We start from the raw sequence: 26,596 nt of genomic DNA, 5'->3' as shown, positions 1-26,596 counted from the left end.
ATAGATAGATATAGATATATAATATATAATATATATAATGTTAGCCTTTTCAGGTAAGCAAATCTATTATTATTCCTATTTTATAAATTAGGTAGACTTAAAAGTTTGGACCCCACAGAAATAAAAATAAAAGAGGCACAACATTTGTAATGAATACAGCAGAGGCTGGGCTCCTCTCTATAGCCTCTGAATAGTACCACCCAATCCCCATCTTGTTATCTCTATGCGGATCATGAGAGAAGAGTGGAAATCTTTTCTACAGAATTGAGACATTATCTAAATTTAAAATATTTTGGAATTTTTTCACTCTAACCTCCAAAGTCTACACATTCTACATCTAGCTCTGGGATGCACTTCCGAATTTGAGACTGTAGCCAGGCCTTCATCTACGGCTTCTCCATCACCCAACCTGGCATTGGCATCCTCTCCCCAACTCCTGTCCAGCTGCCTGGCCTGCAGCACTGGGCTTGGCGGCAGTGAGCTCAGAAGGCTGGGTTCCAAGCCCACCTGCAGCCTCACCAGCTCTGAGACCCAGGACAGGTTGTCTGACATGATCCCCCACATGCTCACTCACAGAGTGGTGAGAGCAGTCAGAGCCTGCCTCACTGAGCTCTCCAAATTTTCAAAAGGCGTTCAAATATTGGTTAAGGTTGTGAAGCATGGTTAAGTGTGATCTCCAGGTCGTTGCCTCATTTTCTTTTCTTTTTTGCACATCCCATACTGACAGTTATAAATGCACATCCCAAAGAAAATGAGGATTTGGTTCATGAAAAAAGCCTATAATTTTTTCGAATCACATAGTATCAGACTATTTTAGGGAGAAATAAAGGATAATAGACATTCTGAAGAATCTGTGACACAGTGAATGTTTGTAACGTATCCGAAGTGCCACAGCTCCATTGTAGCCGAAATATAACTAAATCTCAGATACTGGGCTACAGGATACCATTCCAGTGCATTTTACCCTATGGGTTAGGACGGGGTAATTTTCCCAACACCAAGATACATGAATTTAAGAATTTAATCATGTTACCATTTCCAACTGTTTCCTGTAGCTTCTTGAAAAAAAGTTACATGGTGACATTTCCTTATCAGGCAATCAAAATTTTACTTTGATATGTTATGCTAATTTATCATGGAATAAAAAGGCCATTTACATAATTTAAATGCAGGAAAAAGTTTCACTATGGAGACCCTGTCCCGAGAATTATAAGTTTTTGGGGTTATTTAGAGATTTTTAGGCTATGAGACTATCATGGCTCAATTTCAGTGCATCATAATAGAGCAATTTAAAATGACTATGTTTTTAATCTTTCAGGATCTAGAAGATTTGATTAAAGCCAAAGAAAAAGAGGTGGAGAAGATTGAACAGAATGGACTTGCTTTGATTCAGGACAAGAAAGAAGAAGTGTCTGGTGCTGTCGTGAGCACGCTGCAGGAGCTCAAGCAAACCTGGGCGCATTTAGACCACATGGTAATGTTAATGTTGTTGTGAGTGCTGGCTCCAAGCCCTGCTCGCCATGTCACGCTCATGACCTGCTGTTGGTTTTCCTAAAGTAGCTGAGTAATTAATACGAGTCTGTACATCAACTCTTTGTACTTAAGTTCACTTTATTTCAGAGAGGAAGGAAGTGGGAGAGATAGAAACATCAATGATGAGAGAGAATCATTGACTGGCTGCCTCCTGCACACACCCCACTGGGGATCAAGCCCGCAACCCAGGCATGTGCCCTGACCAGGAATTGAACCGTGACCACCTGATTCATAGGTCAATGCTTAACCATTGAGCAACACAGGCCAGGCTGTTAACCTCTTTTTTTTAAAGTCTAGCTTCAGATCTTTTCTATAATAAATATACAATAACCTCCTTCATATCCATGTCCATAGATACCATTTAGGCACACACATTTCTCCAATGTGTATCCTCAGCCTGGATTTCTCTCCTAAAATCTAGATAGAGACAGAGGCTGGGGTCAAGAGGGAAACCCAATGTGTAGACATCTCCTCTTGCATGACCAGTAGACATCTCAAACTCCCGTGTCCAAACCACCTCTGCGCCCCCCCCCTGTACTTCCCCCCCAACTCAGTCAATGACAACTCTAACCTTCCAGTTGTTCGGGCAGAAAACCATGGGGTCATCTTCACTCCTGTCTTTCTGTCATACCCCACATCCAGCCCATCAGCAAACAGGACAGGTGTATTTTCAGACTCGAAGCTCTGCCCTGTCCCTGCAGTTAGCACCCAGGTCCATGTCATCACGACCACTCACCTGAGGTTATCAGTGACCTCCTCAGTAGTCTCCATGCCAGAGAGGTCCTGTTCAGATGGAAGCCAGATCACAGCAGTCCTCTGCTCAAACCCTCCATTAGCTTCTTGTCTCATTTAGAATGAGGACAAAACCTGGTGAGGACCTGAAGGCCCACGTGACCCAGCCTCCAGGGTCCCTCTGACCTCGTCTCTGGCAGCTGTCTGTCCTGCAGGCTCATTTGGCTTCTGTTCTCCCCCTGCTCTTGACCAGGCCTGGCCCATACTCAGGGACTTTGCACTGGCTGTGTCCTTCGCCTGGAACACCACACCCTCTCCTCAGTATCCACCAGGTCACTCCCTATCCTCAAAGTCTTTCTTCAAATTTTCCATCTCAGTGTGGGCTTTCCTGACCGCCCCATACTCCCTGACTCTCTCCTTTGCTCTGCCTTTATTTCTATTATTTATCAACTTCTAACATGTGGTATAGTCTACTTCTCTGTTCATATTTCTCCCACTGAAACATAGCTCCATGAGACACTTGATAAATCTAAGCTGAATGGAGTGTTGAATCCTCTGAAAAGAATACATGTCAAAGCAAATACTGTTCTGCACACAAATAGTCATTATCCACACTTTACAGAAGCAGGCGCTGCAGCACCAGCAGGACAGTGACTGAGACCAGTGGCCCAGCAAGCAGCTGCTTACAGCCCGTGCACTCTCCTCCCAGTGCAGCCGGGCAGTTTTCCCTTCCCTTACTTTCAACCTGATTTTTAATTCATTTTTCGTATATTTTTATAAGTTTACTATCTTTTTATTTATTTGTATATTTTTATTGATTTCAGAGAGAAAGGGAGAGGGAGAGAGAGATAGAAACATCAATGATGAGAGGGAATTATTGATCAGCCACCTCCTGCATGCCCTACACTGGGGATCAAGCCCACAACCCGGGCATGTGCCCTGGCCAGGAATTGAACTGTGTCCTCCTGGTTCATAGGTCAGCGTTCAACCACTGAGCCACACCGGCTGGCCTATATGTATTTTTATAAATCATCACAAATTCTTGGAAACAATTTACCACATAAATAAATTAAGGGATTCTTTCATAGAAACATCATCTCAAGCATAACACAAAGAAGAACTAGACTCCTTAAAAATTTTCATTCCCTCCTGGCTTTTTTTACCTGTCTCTTCCTGAGTTTCATGGGGTGGGCCCTGGCACCTGTCTGCACCTGTGGGCATCGCCTCATCTCTGAGGCAGCACCTTCTTAGTCCGTGGGCCCATTAGATGGTATCTTGATTGGTTTCAACATTATTTTTTATGCTAAGAAGAAAAGCAGAGCGTGCAGGTACAAATTAATTTATTATATAATCTACTAGATGCCTGATGCACGAAATTCGTGCAAGTATAGGCCTTCCTTCCCCCGACTGCCAGCACTGGCTTCCCTCCCAGCCCTGGCTCTGTCCAGAAGGTCGTCTGGAAGGACGTCTGGTCTAATTAGCATGTTATGCTTTTATTATTATCGATTTTCTTAATTATGGTCATAGTTCCTCCATATTGAAAAGATTGCATTCAGAAGATTGGGGCTGACATCCAGGAAGTCCAAAGCAGATATCTTTCTAAATGATACAGACAAACTAAAAACTTAACTTTTCTGTTGCAGATAAGTATGGGGGGAAATGTTCTGAGAAGTTTTTGTCTCAAGATACTCATTTGTGCGTGTGTGTGCACATATGTGAGATAGATAGATAGACTGATAAGTATCATTTCCTGGGACCAGATTTGCCTCGTTTCAAATATAGACTTCTCACATTCTAGCAGCATGGTCCCAGGTGATTTTCATAACGTCTTTGTGCCTCAGTTTCCTCATCTGTAAGACAAGGATGATGTTATCTACCTCATAAAGTTGTTATGAAGACTAAAGTTAATGCATTAGTCAAAACACTCATTTTCTAAACTGTAGTATTAAATATATTGGCTTTTTATCACTTTTATATGATATATGTTACATATAAAGATTATGTATAAAACCTTTTCAAGAATTTTGATTTAGACTGAGTGTTCAAAAGTAGGAGAGGCATCAGTTTCAACATTGCTATATCTTATGTGTGCAATCTTTTGTGTTTGAGTTCATTTATAATGCTCGACACCCTGATAAAGTTCTTCAATATTAATTTTTCCCACCCATTGAACACATGTTTTGTAATGTTAAGTGTGATGCAGTTGTAAGACGTGTCCTTCTCTTTGAAAAGGCTGGGCAGTTAAAGGTACTGCTGAGGTCCGTGCACGACCAGTGGAGCCAGCACAAGGCGGCCTCCGATGAGATCAACAGCTGCCTCCTGGAGGCCAGGTACTCGCTCTCCCGCTTCCGCCTGCTGATCGGCTCCTTGGAAGCTGTGCAAGTTCAGGTAGACAATCTTCAGGTAAGGACTGAACTCACCCTTCCCTGAACATGCTTTTGAATTTGAGAAAATAAAGAAAATAGCAAATGTGGACATCGTCCTGGAATATTGCTGTCTATGGCTTATATTTAAGTATCTTTAAAATGTTTAAATAATTTTACCTGCAGATATCTTTCTAAACGATACAGACAAACTAAAAACTTAACTTGATTTGTTCCTCATCCAAACTTGCCTGTGGATACCAAATTCTGGATTAATGGTATCTAATGAAATGACTTTTAAATTCTAACATGTAAATATCCACCTGAATGTATTTTGTAAAATGATTTTTATATCCAAATCTATCTCCTTGATCCATGTTGCTGCCTTCTCTGTCTTCCCTTTTCTCTTTTTATCCTGCTTCTCCAAACATATGCTCAGGGATTAAAAAGAAAGCAAAGGGAAAAATAGCAAAAGTGGTAAATTTTTAAACTACTGTTTTCTTTTTATTTAGCATAATATCTGTGGTCTGCCCAGTGTGTACACATATCCTCTGTTTCTGGCACCGGCTGCTTCGTTTCCTGTGTCATTATCATTGCATTCATCTAGAGTGGCATCGTGGCATCATTGCTGTTTGACTTAAACGCAGCACCCCTCCTAGCTCAGGCCACTTCCCTCAGATTAGCTGCTGCCCCCACTTCCCGGCACATCTGGGCACTGAACACCCTCCCTGTCACTGCTCTTTCTCCCCGGCTACTCAATGCAGACTATGGGGTGGCAGGGCAGGCCCTCAAGGGGTGGGATGCCAGCAAGGGCCCAGCATGTACCTCCTTGGTTTGGAGATCAAAATGTATATGCTGCTGACCTCATAGGCAGGCTTTCTGAAGGGCATACCTTTGGGGAAGGGGGGCTGGGCAGTCAGGAAGAAGGATAAAATGTGTCTACATAATATATTTGAACCTTAAATTCTTGTTGCAGATACTAAGAATCATTAAAAGTTATTTTGAGAATAGTAAGTTTAAAAGCACATTTTATAACTTTGAGGAGGTTGTAAGTGCTTTTTAACTTAGCCTCGTCTGTGTTGAACACCTGCAAATGCTCTCTTAAGGTAGGAAAGAATCCAGGGTCTTTACTTTGCATATTTTGAATTGATGGCAATCGGATACCAGTGTTAAATAGGACTGGACTTTGTAGCCTCCTTCACGTGTGGAGATGTACTAAGAATCGAGACCATCACTTAGTTGCACGAAGAACTGAGACTCTCAGTAATACTTGCATATAAAGCATTGCAGCGACGTCACTGTTTCTATATTCATATGTGCATATTCATGAAAACAGCTACAAATTACTTTTAGACTTCGTTTTTAGCATTTAGACCTAATAACTGCTATTTTATCTGTGGTATTTTTTCTTTGGGCAGAATCTTCAAGATGATCTAGAAAAACAGGAAAAGAGCTTACAGAAATTTGACTCTGTCACCAACCAGCTGTTAAAACAGTGTCACCCACCTGTGACAGAAACTCTTACCAGTACCTTAAAGGAAGTCACTATGAGGTATGGCGCCTGCTAACTTAACACTGTGCTGCATTGCGTACAGCACAACCACCTTGTAAGTAGTGACGCAATGAAAACTTGCCGGGGTTTTGAATTTGGGCTTTGTAGATTTTATTCCACTTGCGCTTTAATTTTGACAACATGAAGCTAATGGTAAGTAAAAGCAGCGAAGATGTTGAGAGAGAAATTAGAACTGCTATGTACCCAAAGATGGGCCTCATTCCTGCAGGCTCCCCCTGGGGTGACTGTGACATGCTACTTTTTATGATGTGCAATAGAAATGAGACATCCTTGCATGCCTTCCAAATGCGCATGACGCAGGATCGTGAAACATAAAACAGCAAGTCAGAGCATTTGGCGCAAGGGGGAGGTCTGCCCACACGTGTTGGGTCTCGTTTCCAGATGGAACAACTTGCTGGAAGAGGTGGCGGAGCAGCTGCAGGCCAGCAGGGCCCTCCTGCAGCTGTGGCAGAGACACCGGGACTACTCCGCGCAGTGCGCCTCCGGGGTCCAGCAGCAGGCGGGCCGCACCCAGGAGCTGCTGAAGGCGGCCGCCAGCAAGGACATCGCAGATGACGAAGTGGCTACGTGGGTTCACGATTGCAATGTACGTTCGGGCACGATCATGGTTTGTTTCCCAAACATGCCTTTCGTAGACTTCTCCAGTTTGGCAGGGCGAGTGCTGATGTGGGTAAGCCTTTGATATGTCTCAGTATGTGAGACAATTGACCCGCAAAGAATTGTTTTAATCAAGGAGCCTGCTAGGTTTTCAGAACACATGCGTTGGATTTTAAAGGCCCCTCTCATTGTTCCATTTATTTATTTATTTAAAATATATGTTTATTGATTTCAGAGAGGGAGAAAGAGACAGAAACATCAATGATGAAAGAGAATCATTGATTGGCTGCCTCCTGCACGCCCCCTACTGGGGATTCACTCAAAACCCGGGCATGTGCCTTTGACCGGAATCAACCAGGGACCCTTCAGTCCGCAGGCTAACGCTCTATCTACTGAGCAAAACCGGCTAAGGCTCATTTTTCCAATGAGTTATTTTCCCATTTTTCCTAATGGAATGCAATCCATGTGAACGATTCAAGCTGTTTCTACAGAGATGGTCAATATAAGAAATGACCATATGGAGAATAATGTTCTATCTTTTAAAAATCTACTGTTAAAGGTCTCATCCATTTTGGTTCATTATCTTTTACATAAGCATCAACATAATGCCTTCTAAGAATTTAATGGTACAAAGAAGTCTTTCTCTCCTGATTTATGGGTGTATTCTTCTTAATAGCTTTCTAATAGTTCTCTTTTTCACTGTATCTGCCAATAACCTACTTAAGGTTTTTGGGAACAGTTTTGTTTCCCGCAGTGCATGGCTCTTACTATTTGTCCTATTTTGTCTTTAATGAATTTGTTTCAAATATCTTCTTACAAACTTTCCCATTCAGTTTATCAGAATTAGGCAGGTTATAAAAAGCACATAAATAAAAGTTTTACCTAGTCTAATACATTTACATTAATAACACATCATCACGTGAAAGCTACAGTTGAATATGTATGGTGAATATAGTTCTCCTGCTTTTTCTCCGTCTACTGAGGGTTTATCCTTAACAGGATTTCATTGTCAATATTCAGCCCTCGGAGTGGAGATGCACCTGTTTTAGAGCGCAGTGCTCCCAGTTGTGCCTTTATCTGATAGCTATGTCAAGGGTAAAGTCGCCCTTTGCTTTTCTTCCTCTCACAGTAGGCCCTGCGTGTGTATACGCAGGCTCTTCGCTCTCCTCCATGTCTGGTGGGGCACCAGCAGCAAGTAGAAGAGTCAGTCATGTGTCATCGCTTAGTGGTAGATGGAAACCAGAAACCGGATTTCCATTGGCTTATCATTCTGAGCATAAAAGTTGGAAGCAAGAGCTACCATGGAAAATACTGGACGTGCAGCTCACCCCTAGCCCTGTGCACCAGAACCATCGAGAGGGTTCCACACCCCACTGAGATAGGCGGGTGTGTCACAACCACTGTACCTCGACCACCCATCCTACAGATGATACTGTTGATAAACTCATCTCTTGGGCCTATAACACTAAGTAGAAAGAGATAAAATGTGGCGCTGTGTTTTCAATTTGACATCAATTATATGAAGAAGCAAGAAAAAACTGTCCACTATTGCAGTTATTGACTCTACTTGTAGATTTGTTTTTCTTGTTTATGTATGTTTTGCTGCATTCCCCTGTGTTCTACAATAAAAGTCTCTGTGGCTTTTATGATCAGAACTAGAGGCCTGATGCATGAAATTCGCAATAATTAACATATTACTATGTTTTTATTATTATAGATAGTAAATGCGTTCTTTAAAATTTTTAATCTACATGAGTTCTTACTAGACGGCACACCATCCCACACCATGCATTATCTGAAGAGCTTCAGTTTTAAGTCTTTGGCCTCAGCCCCAATGTTGGTGACCATCAACTGAGAAAGCAGTCTGCTTTCAGCCCTCTGTCCTCCCTTCAATCCCAGGACACAGCTGCCTCTTCTGGGTTGCCTGTGGGCATTCGCAGCCCCGGCTAGGAAACCAGCCACAAAAAGGGGATAATGCCAGGACATTTGACTGCGTGTGCCTTTGGATTTATTAGTCGGGTGTGGAACCCTAGCGATGGTTCTGGTGCCCAGGGCTAGGGGGAGCTGCACTTCCAGTATTTTCCATGGTATCTCTTGCCTCCACCTTTTATGCTCAGAATGATAAGCCAGTGGAAATTGAATTTATAAATTGGACTCAATTCTTGATTATTTTTCCTTCAGGTGAAGGTGATTTCGTGTAATAACTTGACAGATAAGAATGGAGTGTTTCTAGATGCGTGGCCCTTCGCTGATTGTTTGTTATACGGACTACACTTAGCATGTGGTTTCATGACGGGCGTGTTTTCATCTTCCACAGGACCTCCTCAGAGGTCTGGGCACCGTTAAGGATTCCCTGTTTGTTCTCCATGAGCTGGGGGAGCAACTCAAGCAACAGGTGGATGCTTCCGCAGCAGCAGCCATTCACTCGGACCAGCTGTCTCTGAGTCAACACTTGTGTGCCCTGGAGCAGGCTCTTTGCAAACAGCAGAGCGTGTTACAGGTACAGAGCTCACATTCAGCCTGTGTTGTCAGTTGGGTGTTCTGTAACTTCTGAGCATAAACTCAGGAAAAGAAGATTTTTCATCATTCAGACACCGCCTCCTTCAAGACCAAAGGATAAAAATATAAACAAACTTGGCATTTTCTGTGGGAATAAGGGAAGGCGGGAGTTTTACACTATTCTTTACAAAGTAATTGTGCCCCTAAACCAATGCTTTCTTCCGTGGCACTGAGTAAAATATGTTCAGTTAATAACACTTAAGTGGCTTAATATTAAAATTCATAAGTTTTTGCAAGAATCAGAATATATTTCAGTTTGGTAATATATTTTAAGAGTGACTCTAACTGGGTAATTCTACATAGAAGTAACACATTCTAGGTTTTAGAAAATTATATTATTAAAAAGAAGAAAATGTAAAATCATTGTAGCCTTGCCTGTCCAATTGCAATTAGACAATAGACTATGAGAAATGATTTCAGTATCCATGTCCTTTCACTAGATTTCTAACTATTCATTTTCTTTTGTAATAAAAAGGCTGGAGTTCTTGACTATGAAACCTTTACCAAGAGTTTAGAAGCTTTGGAGGCCTGGATAGTAGAAGCTGAAGAAATACTTCAAGGGCAGGACCCCAGCCACTCATCTGACCTCTCGACCATCCAGGAAAGGATGGAAGAACTGAAGGCAAGTGTGTGGAAATCCTCGTCCCAGACCTCCCATCTTCTGTCCTCCAAACCTTAAGGAAAACTCAAAACTTCGGACATAGGCCTACCTTTTTATTTTGAGTTACTTCCTTCTCCAGGGTGATGAGCTTTGCAGAGCACGCAAAGGGAAAACACACACAGCCAAGTGTCCTGGCATTTTCTCCTTCCTGTGGCTGGTTTCCTAGATGGGCTGTGAATGCCCACAGGCAGACTAGAAGAGGCAGCCCTGTCCTGGGACTGAAGGGAGGACAGAGGGCTGAAAGCACAGACTGCTTTCTCAGTTGATGGTCACTAACATCGGGGCTGGGGCCAAAGTCCTAAAACTGAAGCTCTTCAGATAATGTATGGAGTGGGGTAGTGTGCCATTTAGCAAGAACCCAACAACTCTTGCTTACGTAGCTCTACCCCTTAGTTGCTGGGTGACTTTGAGCAATTGACTTAAAGCTTCTGGGCCTCTTTTTCCTCATGGTAAATTGGGAATAGTAGTGTAGTACTTGATGGGATTGTTTTGAGGCTAAAAATGAGTTATTGTATTACCTGTAAAGCTCTTATAACAATGCTTAGTTCAAATAAGTGCTCAATACATGTTAATTAGTATTACTATCACTATTATTATTAAATAATAAAGGGACAGATTAGCAGGGATAAATGAACTATAAAGGTAAGAATACGCCTTCTCAGCCATCAGCATAATTTTCATTCTTTATCAGTTCTATGAAGAATTACTTTTTATTAGTAAGTGAATCCAGTCAATAATACACATAACTACTAACTGTTCCCCAAGGGGTGGTGAGTAGCAATAGCCAAGTGGCAGTGGCAGCCCCGGATGCTGACTGGAAGGTGCAGCTTTTCTTTATCTGCAGCTCTCGCGATGGCAAGCAGGTGGCCTAGAAATGCACAGGAGAGCAACAGCCGGCCTCTTGCTGAAATCCAAGTTCACTGAGCACTTGGAAAGCTCCCTCCCCTTTCTGACCGCGGTGCTAAACCCACTCTTAAATCTCGCTTTCAGGGACAGATGTTAAAATTCAGCAGCATGGCCCCCGATTTAGACCGTCTGAATGAGCTTGGCTACAGGCTACCCCTGAATGACAAGGAAATCAAAAGGATGCAGAGTCTGAATCGGCACTGGTCTCTCATCTCCTCTCAGACCACAGAGAGATTCAGGTAGAGTCTCCAAGAGATGTTTTGGCGGCTGTGATATGTCAGTAGAAACAAGTTCATGATTGGTGTGCAGTTATAAAGCCTAGGTCTTTCCGATGTACAAAATTGGAACTAAAAGTAAGAAGCTCAAATTGTGCTTTCCCATGTTTAATGTATTAAATATTCTTTTAATCAAAAAATAGCAAGCCCCTTTACATAACAATATATAAAAGATACATCATCATTTCATTCTTAAAACTTAACCATTTTAAACTTTTTTTTCTCAATTTTGCTTTCTAAATTTTACTACCTAACATGAAAGGTTTGTGATAGTCAAATTAGAATCAGAGGCAGAAATTATTTAATCTTGTTTTATATGCCAAAGATAGAAGAAAAAGCAGCAACATAGCCACTATTCTCTTTCCTTTATTTTGTCAGTAAGTTGCAGTCATTTTTGCTACAACATCAGACTTTCTTGGAAAAATGCGAAACATGGATGGAATTCCTGGTTCAGACGGAGCAAAAATTAGCCGTTGAGATTTCAGGCAATTATCAGCATCTTTTGGAGCAGCAGAGAGCCCATGAGGTGAGTTATGCTAAGTAGATTTGGGGGCAGTTAAATAGGCCTTTGAAAGATGCTACAAAATGCCATGTGGAGGGATTAAAAGGCTGAATCTTGTGCTGCGTCTGCTCAAATGCACACACTGTTTTTGCCTTCTTTCTTTTGATGGCTTAATTCCCAAATTGTAGCCCACCCTTTGCCCCATTGTTGGTTTTAAGCCGGTGGCCGGCTTCAATACCCTGCACTGGATCGTGTCACAATTGTGGTCAAGGTCTACTTACAGGGGTGGGGAGGGGAGGCAGGCAGGGTTGTGGAAGGAGTTCAGAAAGTTGGATTCAATTTTCAAATTGAGTTACAGACTCCACTAATATTGCCAAGGCTAGTTGCTACAGAGATTCTGCTTTGATAAAAATTCTTTGATAAATGAAAATTGTATGTTCTTTAAAAAGCATATATGCATTTTATTCTAGGGAATCAAGCTATCAAAACCTCCAAGTGCACCTCTTGACCAGATTATATTATATTTTTCAAGAAACACTGATAGAAAACTAGATACAAAACCCAAATTAGTTATTTTGCTGTGAGCCTCTATTTTGCTACTTACTGGTGCGACTGAGTTGTCGCACATGTTTATAAAATATATGCAAATAGGGAGATAGGATTTACCTACAAGCAGAGAAAAGGCTTTATGCAGAATTTAAAAGAGAATAAAATGAATTTTGAAGCATTTTGTTTCACATTTAAGAAATCAAGGATTTAAATACGTGTAAGGTATTTTTAAGTCCATTTTTATTGATTTGACTGATGGGGAAATAAAATACAGTGAATGAAATCTGCAATGAGATACCACTTTACACCCACTTGGATGGCTACAATGGAAAAGATCAGTGTTGATGAGGGAGGGAATGGAGAAATTGGAATCCTTACCCATTATTGATAGAAATTGAAAATAGTGAAGCTTTTTTGGAAAACAGTGTGGGAGTTCCTCCTAGTGTTAAACATAGAGTTATCATGTGACCCTGTATCTCCACTCCTGGGTGGAATTCATCCAGGAGAAATGAAAATATACATCCACACATATATCCATGTGGTCAAAAGCTTGTACAAGAATATTGTTTATAGCGGCATTATTCATAGTAGCCAAGAAGTGGAAGCAACTCAGATATCCACCAACTGAAGAATAAATAAATAAAATGTGGTATCTTTATACAGTGGAATACTACTCAGCAATAAAAAGGAAATGCTTTGTTGACATATATTGCAAAATGGATCAGACTTGAAAATATAATGCTAAGGGAAGAGAAGCCAATAACAAAAGACAGCACACTGCATAAGTCCATTGATATGAAATGTCGAGATGAAAAATAGGTTAGAGGTTACTTAGAGGTGGGGATTGGAAATGGGGAGTGATTGTTAATGAGCATGGAGTCCTTTTCGGGGTAATGAAAATGGTCTAAGATTTATTGTGGTATTGGTTGCACAAGTCTGCAAATATAATAAAAATCATTAAATTACACACTTTCAATAGGTGAATTATATGGTATGTGAATTATATCTCAGTAAACCTGTTTAAGCAACAATTGAAAAAAAGGTTGGAATCATTTCTGTTGAATTTTTTAGTATGAAATAATTTTATTAACCCAATTAAACTGAAAAATAGTGAGTTCCAAAAAAAAAGTCTCTTTTATTTTTCATTCTTCAACTTCTTAAAAGGTCTTAAGCTAGTCTCTGTATGAAACCATACTCTGCATACAGAAGGATCTGGAATACAATTTATGTGCTAACCAACTTTATAGGTGATTTCGAAAGAAAGGAGAGGAACATAATTCTACTTTTAGTCAGTTTTGGTAAATAAAAATTAAACTTTAAGGCTATCCTAATTGATGGTTTACAACTACGTTATTTCTACACTGCAGGATAAAACAAGTATCCCGACTCAGCTGGAGAGATTTTCCATAACCTTGCTTAAATCAGAACTTTTGGAAACTTATTAGAGAACGGGTCATTAAAATTAGAAACTCTAAATTATGTGTTTTTTTGTGTGTTGTTTTTTTTTTTTAATAACAGTTGTTTCAAGCAGAGATGTTCAGTCGTCAACAGGTTTTGCACTCGATCATTACTGATGGGCAGCGTCTTCTGGAACAAGGTCAAGTTGATGACAGGTAGGACCTTTGATATATTATTATGAAGAAAGGTTCCAGTAAATTAGTCATTTTCTTTCTAATGAGCAGATTAGAAGGCATATATCCAACCTTCCCAAGGCAATTGTACTGCAGTGGAGCCTCCGTAATTGGAGGAGAGGCTTCTATGAATCTCTGAAATGACTGAGGATTGAATCTTTTTAAAGAACTGCTATTCTATGATATGAAGGACGTAGCGTAATTGGAAATCACCTAGCCAGCCTCTGCTAGTTGTCTGTAGGAGACTGGAATTAATAAATAGATCAGAATGAATTGTATCAATGAGGCATCAGTGGTTTATAAACATATGCTTCTCATAGTCTCACATGATTGCAGACATTTTATTCCTAAAAGGAGCCCAGAGATGGCTAGACCATCCCTCTAACTTACAGAGGAAAACTTGAGGCCCAGAAATGTGAACTGATAGGACCAAGGCCACGAACTACCTAGCACAGAATCGAGCCTAGAACTGGAGTATCTGGTTTCTAGTCGAGACCAGCCAGCTCTCTCATACCTTGCTAATTCCACCAGATTTGAAAATGGTGGGCTGGCTACCTTACGTCATATTACACGCAGCCTGCTTCCTCTTTGTGTACTTAGCAGATTCTTTATTTAAAATGCAGGCGTACCATGGATACAGACAATAGTGAGGTGAAGGCCCAGGGAGTGGGCAGGAGCAGGAATGAGGAGGTCAAGGGGAGAAAAAAGGGGAACATCTGTGATACTTTCAACAATGAAGATAACTTTAAAAAAAAATTCAAATGCAGGGGTAATACCTCCTCGTTAGCTTGGTGGTATGTGAGTTGATGCTTTCATACTACATTTCCATTTCCTGGGACCAATGTTATGCTATCCCATCTAGACTCCATGGTGATATTTGCAGTATAAACCTCATTTATTTTATTACATGTATATATCTTTCCCATATTTAGGACCAGTAATTGTGATTATATTTAATTTTGTATTATTTTAAAAAATCATGATTTTTATTAAGCTGTGTTTTTTCTTAAATGCTTTGGAAGCAATTTTAGTTTTAAAGTGGCTATTTCTTTGGAAGAACATGAAAGATTTCTATGGTTAAACTTGGAACAACAAAATATGATACCGTATTTATTCTAGTCTAAGTAAGCCAAATTTAATGTGAACTCTACAGAGAATTTAAGTCCCTCAAAAGAAGACAGATTTAGATGCAATTAACTTATCTTTTGCTTTATCCTCCCTTAGGCAACTCTATAACAATATTACAAAAGTTTGAGTCATTAAGTAAAATAAAATTTAAAAGGCATGCGCAAGCCAACATCTATTAAATTTTCAATGTTATCAGTTAGGGAAAAACACCAAGGGATGAAATTATGAGGGTTGGACTGGAGAATAATTTTGAAAGTTGCAAGTGGAAAAAAAATTTTTCGTTAGAACATGTTGACAGTAGGAAGGCCTCAGATTACAAATGCATTGTTTTAAGAGTTCATTTATAACGTCTGCTTTGTAGAGCTCAAGTTCAGCAGAGGGAACAGTGTCGTGCTCGAAGCAGTTCCTCATGCTGGCAGGTAGCTCAGGACTGCTCTGCTCTGCAGAGCGAGGATGCGGCTCCAGCAAGACCTTGGCCGGCTGCCTGGTGGGGAGAGGGTAGGCAGGGCACTTCTCATGTTGCAGGGTATTCTTGGGGCCTGGAGTCACATGTTTTCAGAGATGAGAGACACTGGTAGCTTTTAGGGAGGTCTCATCAACCCAACTCATCATATTTGGTTCTACTGCACTTAGATGGTAAATATCAGAAAGGCTCTTTTAAAAACAGAAACACTGAGAACACTTTTGGTTACAAACTCAGAGTTCACAGTGGCCCTAGGGCAGTGATGGCGAACCTTTTGAGCTCGGCGTGTCAGCATTTTGAAAAATCCTAACTTAACTCTGGTGCCGTGTCACATATAGAAATTTTTTGATCTTTGCAACCATAGTAAAACAAAGACATATTTTTGATATTTATTTTATATATTTAAATGCCATTTAACAAAGAAAAATCAACAAAAAAAATGAGTTCGCGTGTCACCTCTGACACGCATGTCATAGGTTCGCCATCACTGCCTTAGGTAATAGGAGGTTCCAAGAGTGTGAGCCCCGAAGAATCAGTCCAGTTCAGATCTGCAGGAGGAGAAATCACATATCTCAGGAAGAAGAGCAAAAAAACTAACACAATAGAGAAAGAGTGAGTAATGTTACACATGAGCACTAAAACATGTGAAGAACAGTATCATCTATAAAGAAACTCATTCTATTGGATACTAGGCAAACCAGTTCTAGAGCTACAAGTCGAAAGATAAAGAAAACTCAATGAATAACTGCCAACATTTTTTAATTTTTAAATATAGTTTTATTGATTTCAGAGAGGAAAGGAGAGAGAGGAACAGAAACATCAATGATGAGAGAGAATCATTGACCGGCTGCCTCCTACACACAGCACACTGGGGATCAAGCCCACAACCCAAGCATGTGCCCTGAATGGGAATTGAACCTCCTGGTTCATAGGTTGACACTGAACCACTGAGCAATGCTGGCCGAGACAACATTTGTTAAAGGTAGAAAATACAGAAGTAGGAAAAACAAGCTAAAAATATCTGATATTATTTACCTGGAAATTGAAAAGACTTCAGTAAAATTGGAATACCTTTATGCATATGGACCACCTTTTTATAGTGATGACCAGGGATGTTTATTGTGAGGAATACTGAGAGCTCATGGAATACAGTGTGGTTTTCTTTAATTTTTAAATAACATAATTTTATTTAAGTGGCTCCTGACTCTAGCTAAAATCACCCAGTTTTATTCATTCAAAGTGGCTTATAATTCCAGCTGAGGACAGAGGTTATCAATAAGCATTGCTCCCCATTTTCTCCTGTAGCACACACCAGGTGCTGTGGACATGGTGCAAACATTTCTATAGGTGCACTTAGGGTGAGGGTTTGGGGGGCCATTCCCATTGCAACTGCTGCCCTATGCCCCCTCCAATCTCATGCACTCGACATTGACCTTATCCATATGCCGTCAGCCTGTGCTGAAACATGAGAACACTCACTGTTTTCAAACCCCGCTATTTTAATTGTTATTCATCTTTATATTTTTTTAAAATTATTTTTATTGATTTCAGAGAGTAAGGAGAGGGAGAAAGCGATAGAAACATCAATGATGAGAGAGAATCATTGATGGGCTGCCTCCTGCTCGCCCCCTACTGGGGATTGAGCCCCCAACCTGGCAAGTGCCCTGCCTGGGAATCTAACCATGACCTCCTGGTTCATAGGTTGATGCTCAACCACTGAGCCACACCAGCCCGGCTTGTTCATTTTCAAATGTGCTGGCAATAGACCTGATAGCAGATCATGGCATGATATTTGAAAACCTCTGCCCTTGATCGCTTTTCAGGGCTTACAGCCATCGAGTATGTGGACGTTGGCTGATAATGTCACTACATTCGGGATCACAGTGTTTTCCCCTGTGGAATTGTTTGTTCCCCAGGGATGAGTTCAACCTGAAACTGACCCTCCTCAGTCATCAGTGGCAGGGAGTGATCCGCAGGGCCCAGCAAAGGAGAGGCATCATCGACAGCCAGATCCGCCAGTGGCAGCGCTACAGGGAGATGGCAGAGAAGCTCCGCAAGTGGTTGGTCGAAGTGTCCTACCTGCCCGTGAGCGGTCTCGGGAGCGTCCCCATCCCACTGCAGCAAGCGCGGACCCTCTTCGACGACGTGCAGGTAAGGGCAGAGCACGCCGGCTGAACCTCTTCTGCCTGTCCACTCTGCACACTTCCCCAGCCTCAGTTTCTCAGAGCGGTTCTGGACTGACTTTGGAATGAGGACAAACGTCGTTCTCAGATGTCAACAGACACATGGAAAATGACTGCTTTCCAAAGGCCGTATTGAATGATGAAAGTTTGGTAGGTTCCGGCCTCGTACAAACACTCCCTCCTCTTCACACACCCAGGCCACCCAGCAGCTCCTTGGATCCCATCAGGGATGGAGAAGAAAGGGAAGGACAACCTTGCATTGACTGCGCTTATTTTACTCCTGAGTTTAAACAATTCACTGGAGTGTCCCAAAGAAGAGAGGGGCTCAGTCCTGTGTGTCCATTCCTGGTCCAGCCCCTCCTCTCACCAGCCTGGGAATTTGATTTGGGTTCCAGCTTCTTGGACAGATACCTGCTAGCCTTCTCATCAGTCTGTCCCCGTGGACTTCATGGGTCCCTCTTCCTCTGAAGGTCACTCTTCTCTGCTTTCTTTCTTCTCCTCACTTCTCTTGTAGACCTCATGTCCATACGTGGCTTCAATGACATTCTAACAGCAGAGAATGGCCAAATTGGTATCTTCTGGTCACATTTACGTCCTGAGCTTCCAGCTCATGTAATTCATCTGCCTTTTAGATGTATGTCTATGTGCGTCACACACACAACATACTCCGTGGGTTCCAACAACAGCTGGGTTCTCTGGACCAACCATTCTCCAGTCCAGTTCCCATGTAACCCATCTGAGGAAATGTCATCACCAGCTAGCGGTCCAGCAGTCAGGAACCATAGCTATACTCTTCGTTTCCTCTCCCTTCCCGTGTCTAATATTCCTCGTTTCCATCCCTACTGCCACTGCCTTAGAGTAGGTGCTCATGGTTTCTTGCCTAGACAGGCGATAGCTTTCTAACCTGTCATAGTAGATCCGATACATGCTCTTCTTTGACCACGTTTTCTACCCGACTGCTTTCAGCAAACATGTCATGTTCCTGCTTAATATCCTGTGAATCTCAGTCACTTTTATTTCCAAACTGAATTCCTATGCAAGGTGGTCTCACTTCATCTTCTTCTGCTCTTAGATGCATCCGATGTTCCAGCCACTGAAAACTACCTCCAGGGCCCTAAATCCGTATTTACCTTGTACAGCAAATTAGCGCATCCTCATTTCTCTGCATGGGAGGTGTTCTCTCCCTGCCTCCATGCCCTCACATGACACCAGGTCCTTAACCTGGTTGTGTTTATATGTCTTTCAAGACTCACAAAGGCATTACTATTTTGAGGGAGCCCCCTGTGTACCCCAAGTGGGTTAGATATGTGATCACTGATCTTTCTTTGAATTAGTTTATATTAAATACGAATTATAAATGTTTTCTGTGGGAGAAATATAAAGATCATAATAAAATTTTTTAAAAGCACATACACACACATATGACAGTGTGCTCCCTGTGCATAAATTTTATAGAGCAGTTTTCATATTGTCTCATGATTTCATTAAACCGGGAGCAGACACTAGGCCTCTCCCTATTGACTTCTCATTTATTTACATGTAGTTCTATTCATGCACAAAGTATTTGCTCAGTAAATGCTTACAGGATAAAAGAGGGCATGCTATGTCTGCAAACATCCAGGGTCATTAAAAAATACTGGTAATGGGGAAATGATGAAGGGAAGAATGAGAAAATAAACAGCTCTGCTTCCTTTCAGTTCAAAGAGAAAGTGTTCCTGCGGCAACAAGGCAGCTACATCCTGACCGTGGAGGCGGGCAAGCAGCTGCTGCTCTCTGCCGACAGCGGGGCCCAGGCCGCCTTGCAGGCCGAGCTCACGGAAATCCAGGAGAAGTGGAAAGCCGCCAGCGTGCGTCTGGAGGAGCAGAAGAAAAAGCTGGCCTTCTTGTTGAAAGTAGGTCCAGCCCCTTCCTCCAGTAGATGTAGCAGAGCTGCAAGCTCCTCTCATTGGTGTCCTGCAACTCAGATAACGCAAAGGTCCTTGTCAACCTGCGGTGTTCTGACCTCCTATGTCTTATTTACGACTCTGCCTGTCTTGCATAAACCGGAGAAGTCTCTCCATTTCCAGCAGTTTGTCTCTCAGGAAAATCCCCCAACAAAGTCGTTTTAAGTCCAACAAGACCATGCAAGCAGTGAATTCTGATTGATGGCCGGTGCTAAGCCAGGAGCAATGTGATGACTGTATAAACCCAGACAGGAATGCGAAGAGTAGATTCCACTCCCTAGTCTAAGACTTCACAGTGGTTTTCAAGATTGATATCTCTTATTTTATAGCAGGGAAAGAACTATCCAGCAAGGTGCTCTTGATTTGATCTTAGCTTATCCAAGGGTGTGGCTATGAGATAAAACCTCCAGGAGCTGTATTAAGCCTTTGGTTGGATTCCGCTTGCACACTAATCAGGCAGCAAGTTTAGGGAAATGTAAGTTTATCCAGATTCCCCACAATTTGCTTTTCTCCCTCACTTTTCAAAGCCATTTCTAAATACATAATTAAATCAGCAGTTGAAAAAGAGCATGGGCTCTGACCTTAGACAAACCCAAGTTAAAACTATAATATACCAAGTAACCTGGTTGACTCAACCTCCCTCAACCTCAGTTTCCTCATCTGTAGAGGGGGTATGATGACACCTCCTTCATACTGCATTACGAGGATTTAATGAAATGTTGAAGGTAAATCATGGTGGAACATATTGAGCCCTCAATAAATGATGCTAATTGTCATTGTTAATAACATCATTTTTAAAAAGTGAACACAGCTAAATACTAAAGTTTTAAATATGTTGATACTCACCAACACTTTAATATGATTGTCTATTAAAATTGGCCTGTAACTTTTTGGATCAAAGGTAATAACTCAAGTGAATGGAATACATTTTGTGGGTTGTTGTTGTTTTTTAATACTTAAAGTGTGCACACCCATTGGGTGTATCCTATTAAATATTATTTAATGATATATTACCTGGGTGTGGGAAACAATCAAAAATGCCATTGAACATCTGTTAAAGAACAATTATTTGCACACAGCACAATTCATCAGTAACACAATATGCCTGATTCCCTTTTCTTCAGTTTTGCTTTCAGGAAAGGATTAAAAACATTGTAACTCATTCTGTAGAGAACATGTTAATCATATGTTTTTCTTTATCTGTGCTGGGATTATTGGACACATTCCTAGGACTTAATAAGGCGAGATGGTTGACTCACTGCATTTGCTTTTCTTGTCAGTCTGTTTGTTGGCGTGTGAAACATCCATTTTGATAGATGTTTGCAGACCGTGACATTTCGCTATTTCCTTATAATTCATGTAGTAAAGAGACTTGGCTATAGCTTCAGAATCTAAGCCACGCTTGGAAAGGGAAATCCCCATTCTTTCCTTGTTAAAGTTTATTTTATCTTGAATCATACACAATGTCCTATTTGCCTAAGGAGTTTATGAAGCTAAATTTTAATGGTTGGACAGCCTCATGTTACTGTATCTTCCCCCACAGCTATAACAAAATGCTTATCTATTTTTATCTCCTAATTTAATACTCTGTGAAAATGTGCCAAAAATGTAATCATTATAATTCTATGTTCTGCATGGTCACCTACTTTACCATCACTCTTAAATTTGTCATGATAAATAAGGACTTGATCTTTTCCCTTTTTGGATCAATGAATGTTTATTGACTGTGGATTGATAGGTTTCAAAATGGGTGATGATTTAATTGAGAATGCTGTTCAATTCAAGTAGAAAGGATATTTCTGTCTACTCACTTTGCTTAGCATTGATGAACTCACTGTGGCCTAGGAACACAGGGATATTTGTTCCTGGTAACTAGGAAGAGGGAATGTGGTGATACACTCTAGGACAGGGGTGGGCAACCCCTGGCACGCGTGCCAAACATGGCACGCCAGTAACTTTTGCTGGCACGCGAAACCCTCTCTTATAATATTCCATTTACAATTTTTTTCTTAATATCGACTTTTTTATTTTTCAGATAAATTCAGTGTAGGTGCATCTTAGATAAATAAATAATTTTACATAACATGTATACATTAAAAAATAAATGTATTTTTCATCATCATATACTGTGTTTTTGTCGCTCGAATTAATTTTATTATTTCTTCAAGGTTCTTCACATATGTACACCTTAAGAGATATCAAGTAGGTGTAATATGTTCTCAAAAAATTAGGGTTGGCACGCAGAAGAATTTTGAGTCAGAGATTTTGCTGGTTTTTGCACGCACTCACAAAAAGGTTGCCCACCCCTGCTCTAGGAAATTCCCTAAAGGAATTTAAAAGTGAAATCAGAATCTTGAGCCAAATTCTCAGGTCAGTTAGAAACCAAAAGACATTTGAGTATGGGAGAAATCTAGTCAACGCTTCTTAAAGAAGACAGTTTGGTAAATAGCACCTCTGGGTTGCTGTGTTAAAAATAAGGCACCGGGAGAGGACATAGAAATGACCCAGACAAAGAAAGATGGGTAATGATGGAAGAGATCATGTAAAGAAAAATGCAACGTGATTCGGCACCACACGAATTATTAAAAGCAACTCTAGTTGTTTTTCTTTGGAACTCAGTAACTTAAGTTGTGGGGAGGGATCCCTGGGGAGGGCTGATGGAGAGGGGGAAGCCAGGAATGGGGGATATTAGACAAAATTAAGGGGATTTGTTTAGTTGAATTTAATTTGCACTGGCACTGAGACAGCAGATAAGAGTTCACCTGTGGGTAGGGTGCTGTAAAGAATCAAGTCTCTATTCTGATTTCTGTATGTTCTTTCTTTTACTTTTCTTATTACAAAAGAAATACATGTGTCTGGTAAAAAAAAATCAGGTAATAATTGATGTATGGGAATTCAGAGGGTATTTTTCTTCCAGTTTCCTCCAGAAGAATACATCGAATGTCTTTCTCCTCCCATTTTAGGACTGGGAGAAGTGTGAGACTGGAATAGCTGAGTCTCTGGAGAAACTGCGAACTTTCAAAAAGAAGCTTTCCCTGCCTCTGCCGGACCACCAGGAAGAGCTCATTGCGGAGCAGATGCGCTGCAAGGTGAGTGACTGGGTTGAGCTTTTTGGTTGGTTGGTTTGTTTGAAATAATTTTTTATTGATTTCAGAGAGGAAGAAAGAGGGAGAGAGAGGGAGAAACATCAATGATGAGAGAATCATTGATCGGCTGCCTCCTGCATGCCCCCCACACTGGGGATCGAGCCTGTAATCTGGGCATGTGCCCTGTTGGGGAATCGAAATCTGACCTCCTGGTTCATAGGTTGATGCTCAGGCACTGAGCCACGCCAGCCGGGCTGGACTGAGCTTTACCTGTTACCTGCCTGTGTGCTTCTGCTGTAATAATGCCTTTGAAGGCATAATCAGGTCACACTCCTATGGCGTCTGCATGTAGGTGCAAGTTCCGGGTATATTGCAACAGAAGTGATCTCTTTAAAGCAGCCACACCACACGGAGAGTCCTTCTAGCAGAAGAGCCTAGTTTGCAGGAGGGAAGGCGAGGCTGGGCAGCGTGAGGATCCTGCAGGCAGTGGCCCTGGAGGAGCACGCCCTGCCGTGCAGACTCTACTGTAAGGAACAGCAGCTGGAAATAGCTGACCTCAGTCACTGCCTGGGCCACAGTCCTCCGGGCACTCAGGGCCCCGCTACTTACAGATTGTGATTGACACCTCAAAGCGCACTGGAAGCAATCAGTCGCTAACGCAGAGCACTGGCCACGTCCTGAGCTCACTGAGACCAACGTGACACAGCGGCTGAACGAAGCCTTCCATTCACACCTGGGTAGCCAAGGGTAGTGCCCAAATAGCAGTTCTCTGCTGAGCCACATGCAGGTCAAATCAAAACTGCCTTTAAAAATGTTCTGTACACATCCTTGTGTTTCCTATCATTTGCAAATCACTGCACTAGAGTAATTCTGTTTAAAACTTCACACATACTTAAGTAATTTGGATTTTAATCAGTTCTCTGCTTCACTTTGGCTAAGAAGGTAAGCATTTAAGAAATATTAATTATTAAAGAAATCTAGGAATGAGCATCGTCCTGTAGACTGAAGGGTCGCAGGTTCGATTCCAGTTAAGGGCAAGTACCTCAGTTGCAGGCTCAATCTCTGGCCCTAGTAGGAGCACATGCAGGAGGCAACCAATCGATGTGTCTCTCTCAGACTGATGTTTCTCTCTGTCTCTCCCCTTCCCTTCCACTCTGTCTAAAATCCAATGAAAAAATATCCTCAGGTGAGGATTAACAACAACAAAAAAGAAGTTTGGAAATCATAAAATGTGTGCATATAAGAATTTTTCTTGGATATTAAAATTATGGCTATTCCTTGAAACTTGAGAAGAGTCAGACTTAGGAAAAATAGAAGGTAGTAAGTGTGCTTTACATCGTGGATGGTGAGTGAAATAATATCACGAGGTATGAATGCAGAAGTATGCAAAGATTTAAGAGTTTGTGTTAAACCCATAATTGTAACCAGGCATGGGCATTTATCAACTCCTTCCCTGTTCCAGTGACTGTATCAATGTCCTCTCTGTTGTCATGAGCACAGCTCACGAGAACAACCTTTTATTTCCCTACTACAGGTGTGAAAACTGAGACTTCTAGAAGTTTAATAGCTTTTCAAAGTTAGTAAATATCAAGGTTGCCTGAGTCCAAAGGCTTTATTTTTACCACATGGACTCAAGTCAGGGAGTCTGGGAGTCTGAAAGAGTTGGTTTCTGGTGGTGGTGTTACTTTTTAATTTATTTTATTTATTTATTTTAAACATGTTTTTATTGATTTCAGAGAGAAAGGGAGAGGGAGCGAGAGATAGAAACATCAATGATGAGAGAGAACCATTAATTGGCTGCCTCCTGCATACCTGCCTACTGGGGATCGAGGCTGCAACCCTGGCATGTGCCCCGATTGGGAATTGAACCGTGACCTCTTGGTTCATAGGTCGATGCTCAATCACTGAGCCACACCAGCTGTTACTTTTTTAATCTATATACTAAATCTGATGTTTGAGTTGGAAGTTAAAAACTGTTGTAAAAAGAGGAAAGCCTTTACATTGGCATGGCAACTTAATATGTCTATGGATATAAACAGGAATGCTGCATATTTAATATACCTGGATGATTTGCACTTTCAGCCAAATACTGTTACCATGGGATCTCATCTCCCAAAATACAGGACACTTACAAACATGCCCTGCTATTAAGTTTGGAGATTAAAAGGATGCACTTTGGTCCAGCTCCCGTCTTCTCTTCCCCCAAACCACCCTTAGCAGCAGAACAAACAATTACCTAGAAAATTCAGGCTGAACCTTCATTTGCTTAAATTGCCTAGGACGTTAGCCTCTGACAGTGCCGTTAATTGCCTTTGCCTTTGGAAACTTGTCTGCTATGTGAAGACACAAAAAGAGAGGGGGAAAAGCCACGTGAAATATTCTATTTATATATTAAATTAGCTGGAATCTAAGATCATCAAGAGCTGGCAAAAAGCATTAGCTATGCAAATTGCAAAATCTGTTCAAACACTGCAAAAACTAATGTCAACCTATTCAAATATTTTTTTATGATTTTTTTCTTAAATCGGTTCTCCCCAAAATCAGAAGATATGTATTTGGACAAGTTACTTAAAGAAATCTCTAATCCTGCAAAAAACGCATTCAGCCCATTATTTTAATTTGAGTAAAATTATCACTAGACCTTCTCAACTTTTACCTTATAATTCTATATCACAGAATGTAGCAATTCATAGTGTTTGAACGTGAAAGTTCAATCTAAGAGTTTGAGTTTTTAAAAAATATATTTCATTAATATGATCAGTAACTCAGAACTAGAAAAATGGATGGGCTAGGAGTTTATGAAGTCAGTTTAAAAGTAAAGATCAATGAGGTAATGCAACTTCAACTCTTCAACTTAGAAAAGATGATCAAAAATGATCAGTGAAATGATGATAGATGGTGGAAAGATTCTGTAGGCAATCAGATATTTTATCAGAACTTGGAAAATTATCAAATCATGCGGAAGAAAATAACTAGATACCAAGTTAGATGTTCAAACAGAGAGTGAGGTGGAAAGGTAATTGTATCAAGAAGGGATCTCGAATACACTTCAGAAATTGTTGAGGATGGATGTCCATGAGTATTCAAGTTTGCGTGTTTGTCTTTAGGAATTGGAAACTGCAGTGGGCAGCTGGACAGATGACTTGGCACAGTTGACGTTACTGAAGGACACCCTCTGTGCCTACATCAGCGCTGATGACGTGTCCATGCTGAACGAACGCGGGGAGCTTCTGCAGAGGCAGTGGGAAGAACTGTGCCGCCAGGTGAGAGGAGTTCTGGATTCTGCACTAGCTCAGGGAGGTGGAATACGGGGCCATGATTTGAAATGTCTAGTAGCGTGGCCCATGTTTGGATGGGTCTCATAACTCATAGTAGGCACAGAGGGAGAAATCTGTTATTACAGATATATTTCAGATGAACTTGGGGCCATGGGCCCAGGATGCAGTGTGCAGACGATGTTTTGTTGAGCTGCACAGTTGAAACCGATGTGGTTTTGTGAACCGATGTCACCCCAATAAAGTAATAAAAAATATGTTAGATGAAGGCAAATTATGTCTTACCATTGCATGTGAGATGCATTCATTCAAACTGGATTTTGCTCTCTGTTTCACTGGCTGGCATAATATTTTTAAGAGGAAACACGGTTCTGCGGTTCACGGTTGTGGTTTTGCTAGGTAGATATTGGTGGTCTGCTTCTTACTTTCCACGTGTGAAGACCATTGTTTTCTGTGCGGGTTTAGATAATACTGTGGGGCTGGTTCTGTCCATGGCACATTGTTACTGCCGATTTATCATGGTCATTTTTAATAATTCAGATTATAGTTGCCTGCTATGTGTGCAATGCCTTGAAAGAGATCCCAGATTGAGTTTTGATTTGGAAACGAAAGGAAAAGATTGGGGGCAAGGTAACAA

General features: G+C 41.3%; 1 protein-coding gene across 1 annotated transcript in view; it reads left to right on the top strand.

The window, feature by feature from the left end:
- The window catches only part of SYNE1 (spectrin repeat containing, nuclear envelope 1), a 407,398-nt gene that overhangs the window by 322,579 nt on the left and 58,223 nt on the right, over window positions 1-26,596 (top strand). The window contains exons 113-125 of the mRNA XM_014532125.1: window positions 1,319-1,474; window positions 4,498-4,668; window positions 6,047-6,180; window positions 6,583-6,787; window positions 9,116-9,298; window positions 9,833-9,979; window positions 11,009-11,163; window positions 11,578-11,725; window positions 13,769-13,863; window positions 17,389-17,623; window positions 19,353-19,547; window positions 22,562-22,687; window positions 25,792-25,947. Coding sequence (XP_014387611.1) covers window positions 1,319-1,474; window positions 4,498-4,668; window positions 6,047-6,180; window positions 6,583-6,787; window positions 9,116-9,298; window positions 9,833-9,979; window positions 11,009-11,163; window positions 11,578-11,725; window positions 13,769-13,863; window positions 17,389-17,623; window positions 19,353-19,547; window positions 22,562-22,687; window positions 25,792-25,947 — 2,106 coding nt within the window. The remainder of the gene's footprint in view (window positions 1-1,318; window positions 1,475-4,497; window positions 4,669-6,046; window positions 6,181-6,582; window positions 6,788-9,115; window positions 9,299-9,832; window positions 9,980-11,008; window positions 11,164-11,577; window positions 11,726-13,768; window positions 13,864-17,388; window positions 17,624-19,352; window positions 19,548-22,561; window positions 22,688-25,791; window positions 25,948-26,596) is intronic.

The sequence above is a fragment of the Myotis brandtii genome, unplaced genomic scaffold (genome assembly GCF_000412655.1).
Source record: "Myotis brandtii unplaced genomic scaffold, ASM41265v1 scaffold847, whole genome shotgun sequence".
Classification (NCBI taxonomy): Eukaryota; Metazoa; Chordata; class Mammalia; order Chiroptera; family Vespertilionidae; genus Myotis; species Myotis brandtii.
The sequence above is the reverse complement of the archived record's forward strand: the minus strand, read 5'-3'. Positions and strand labels throughout refer to the sequence as shown.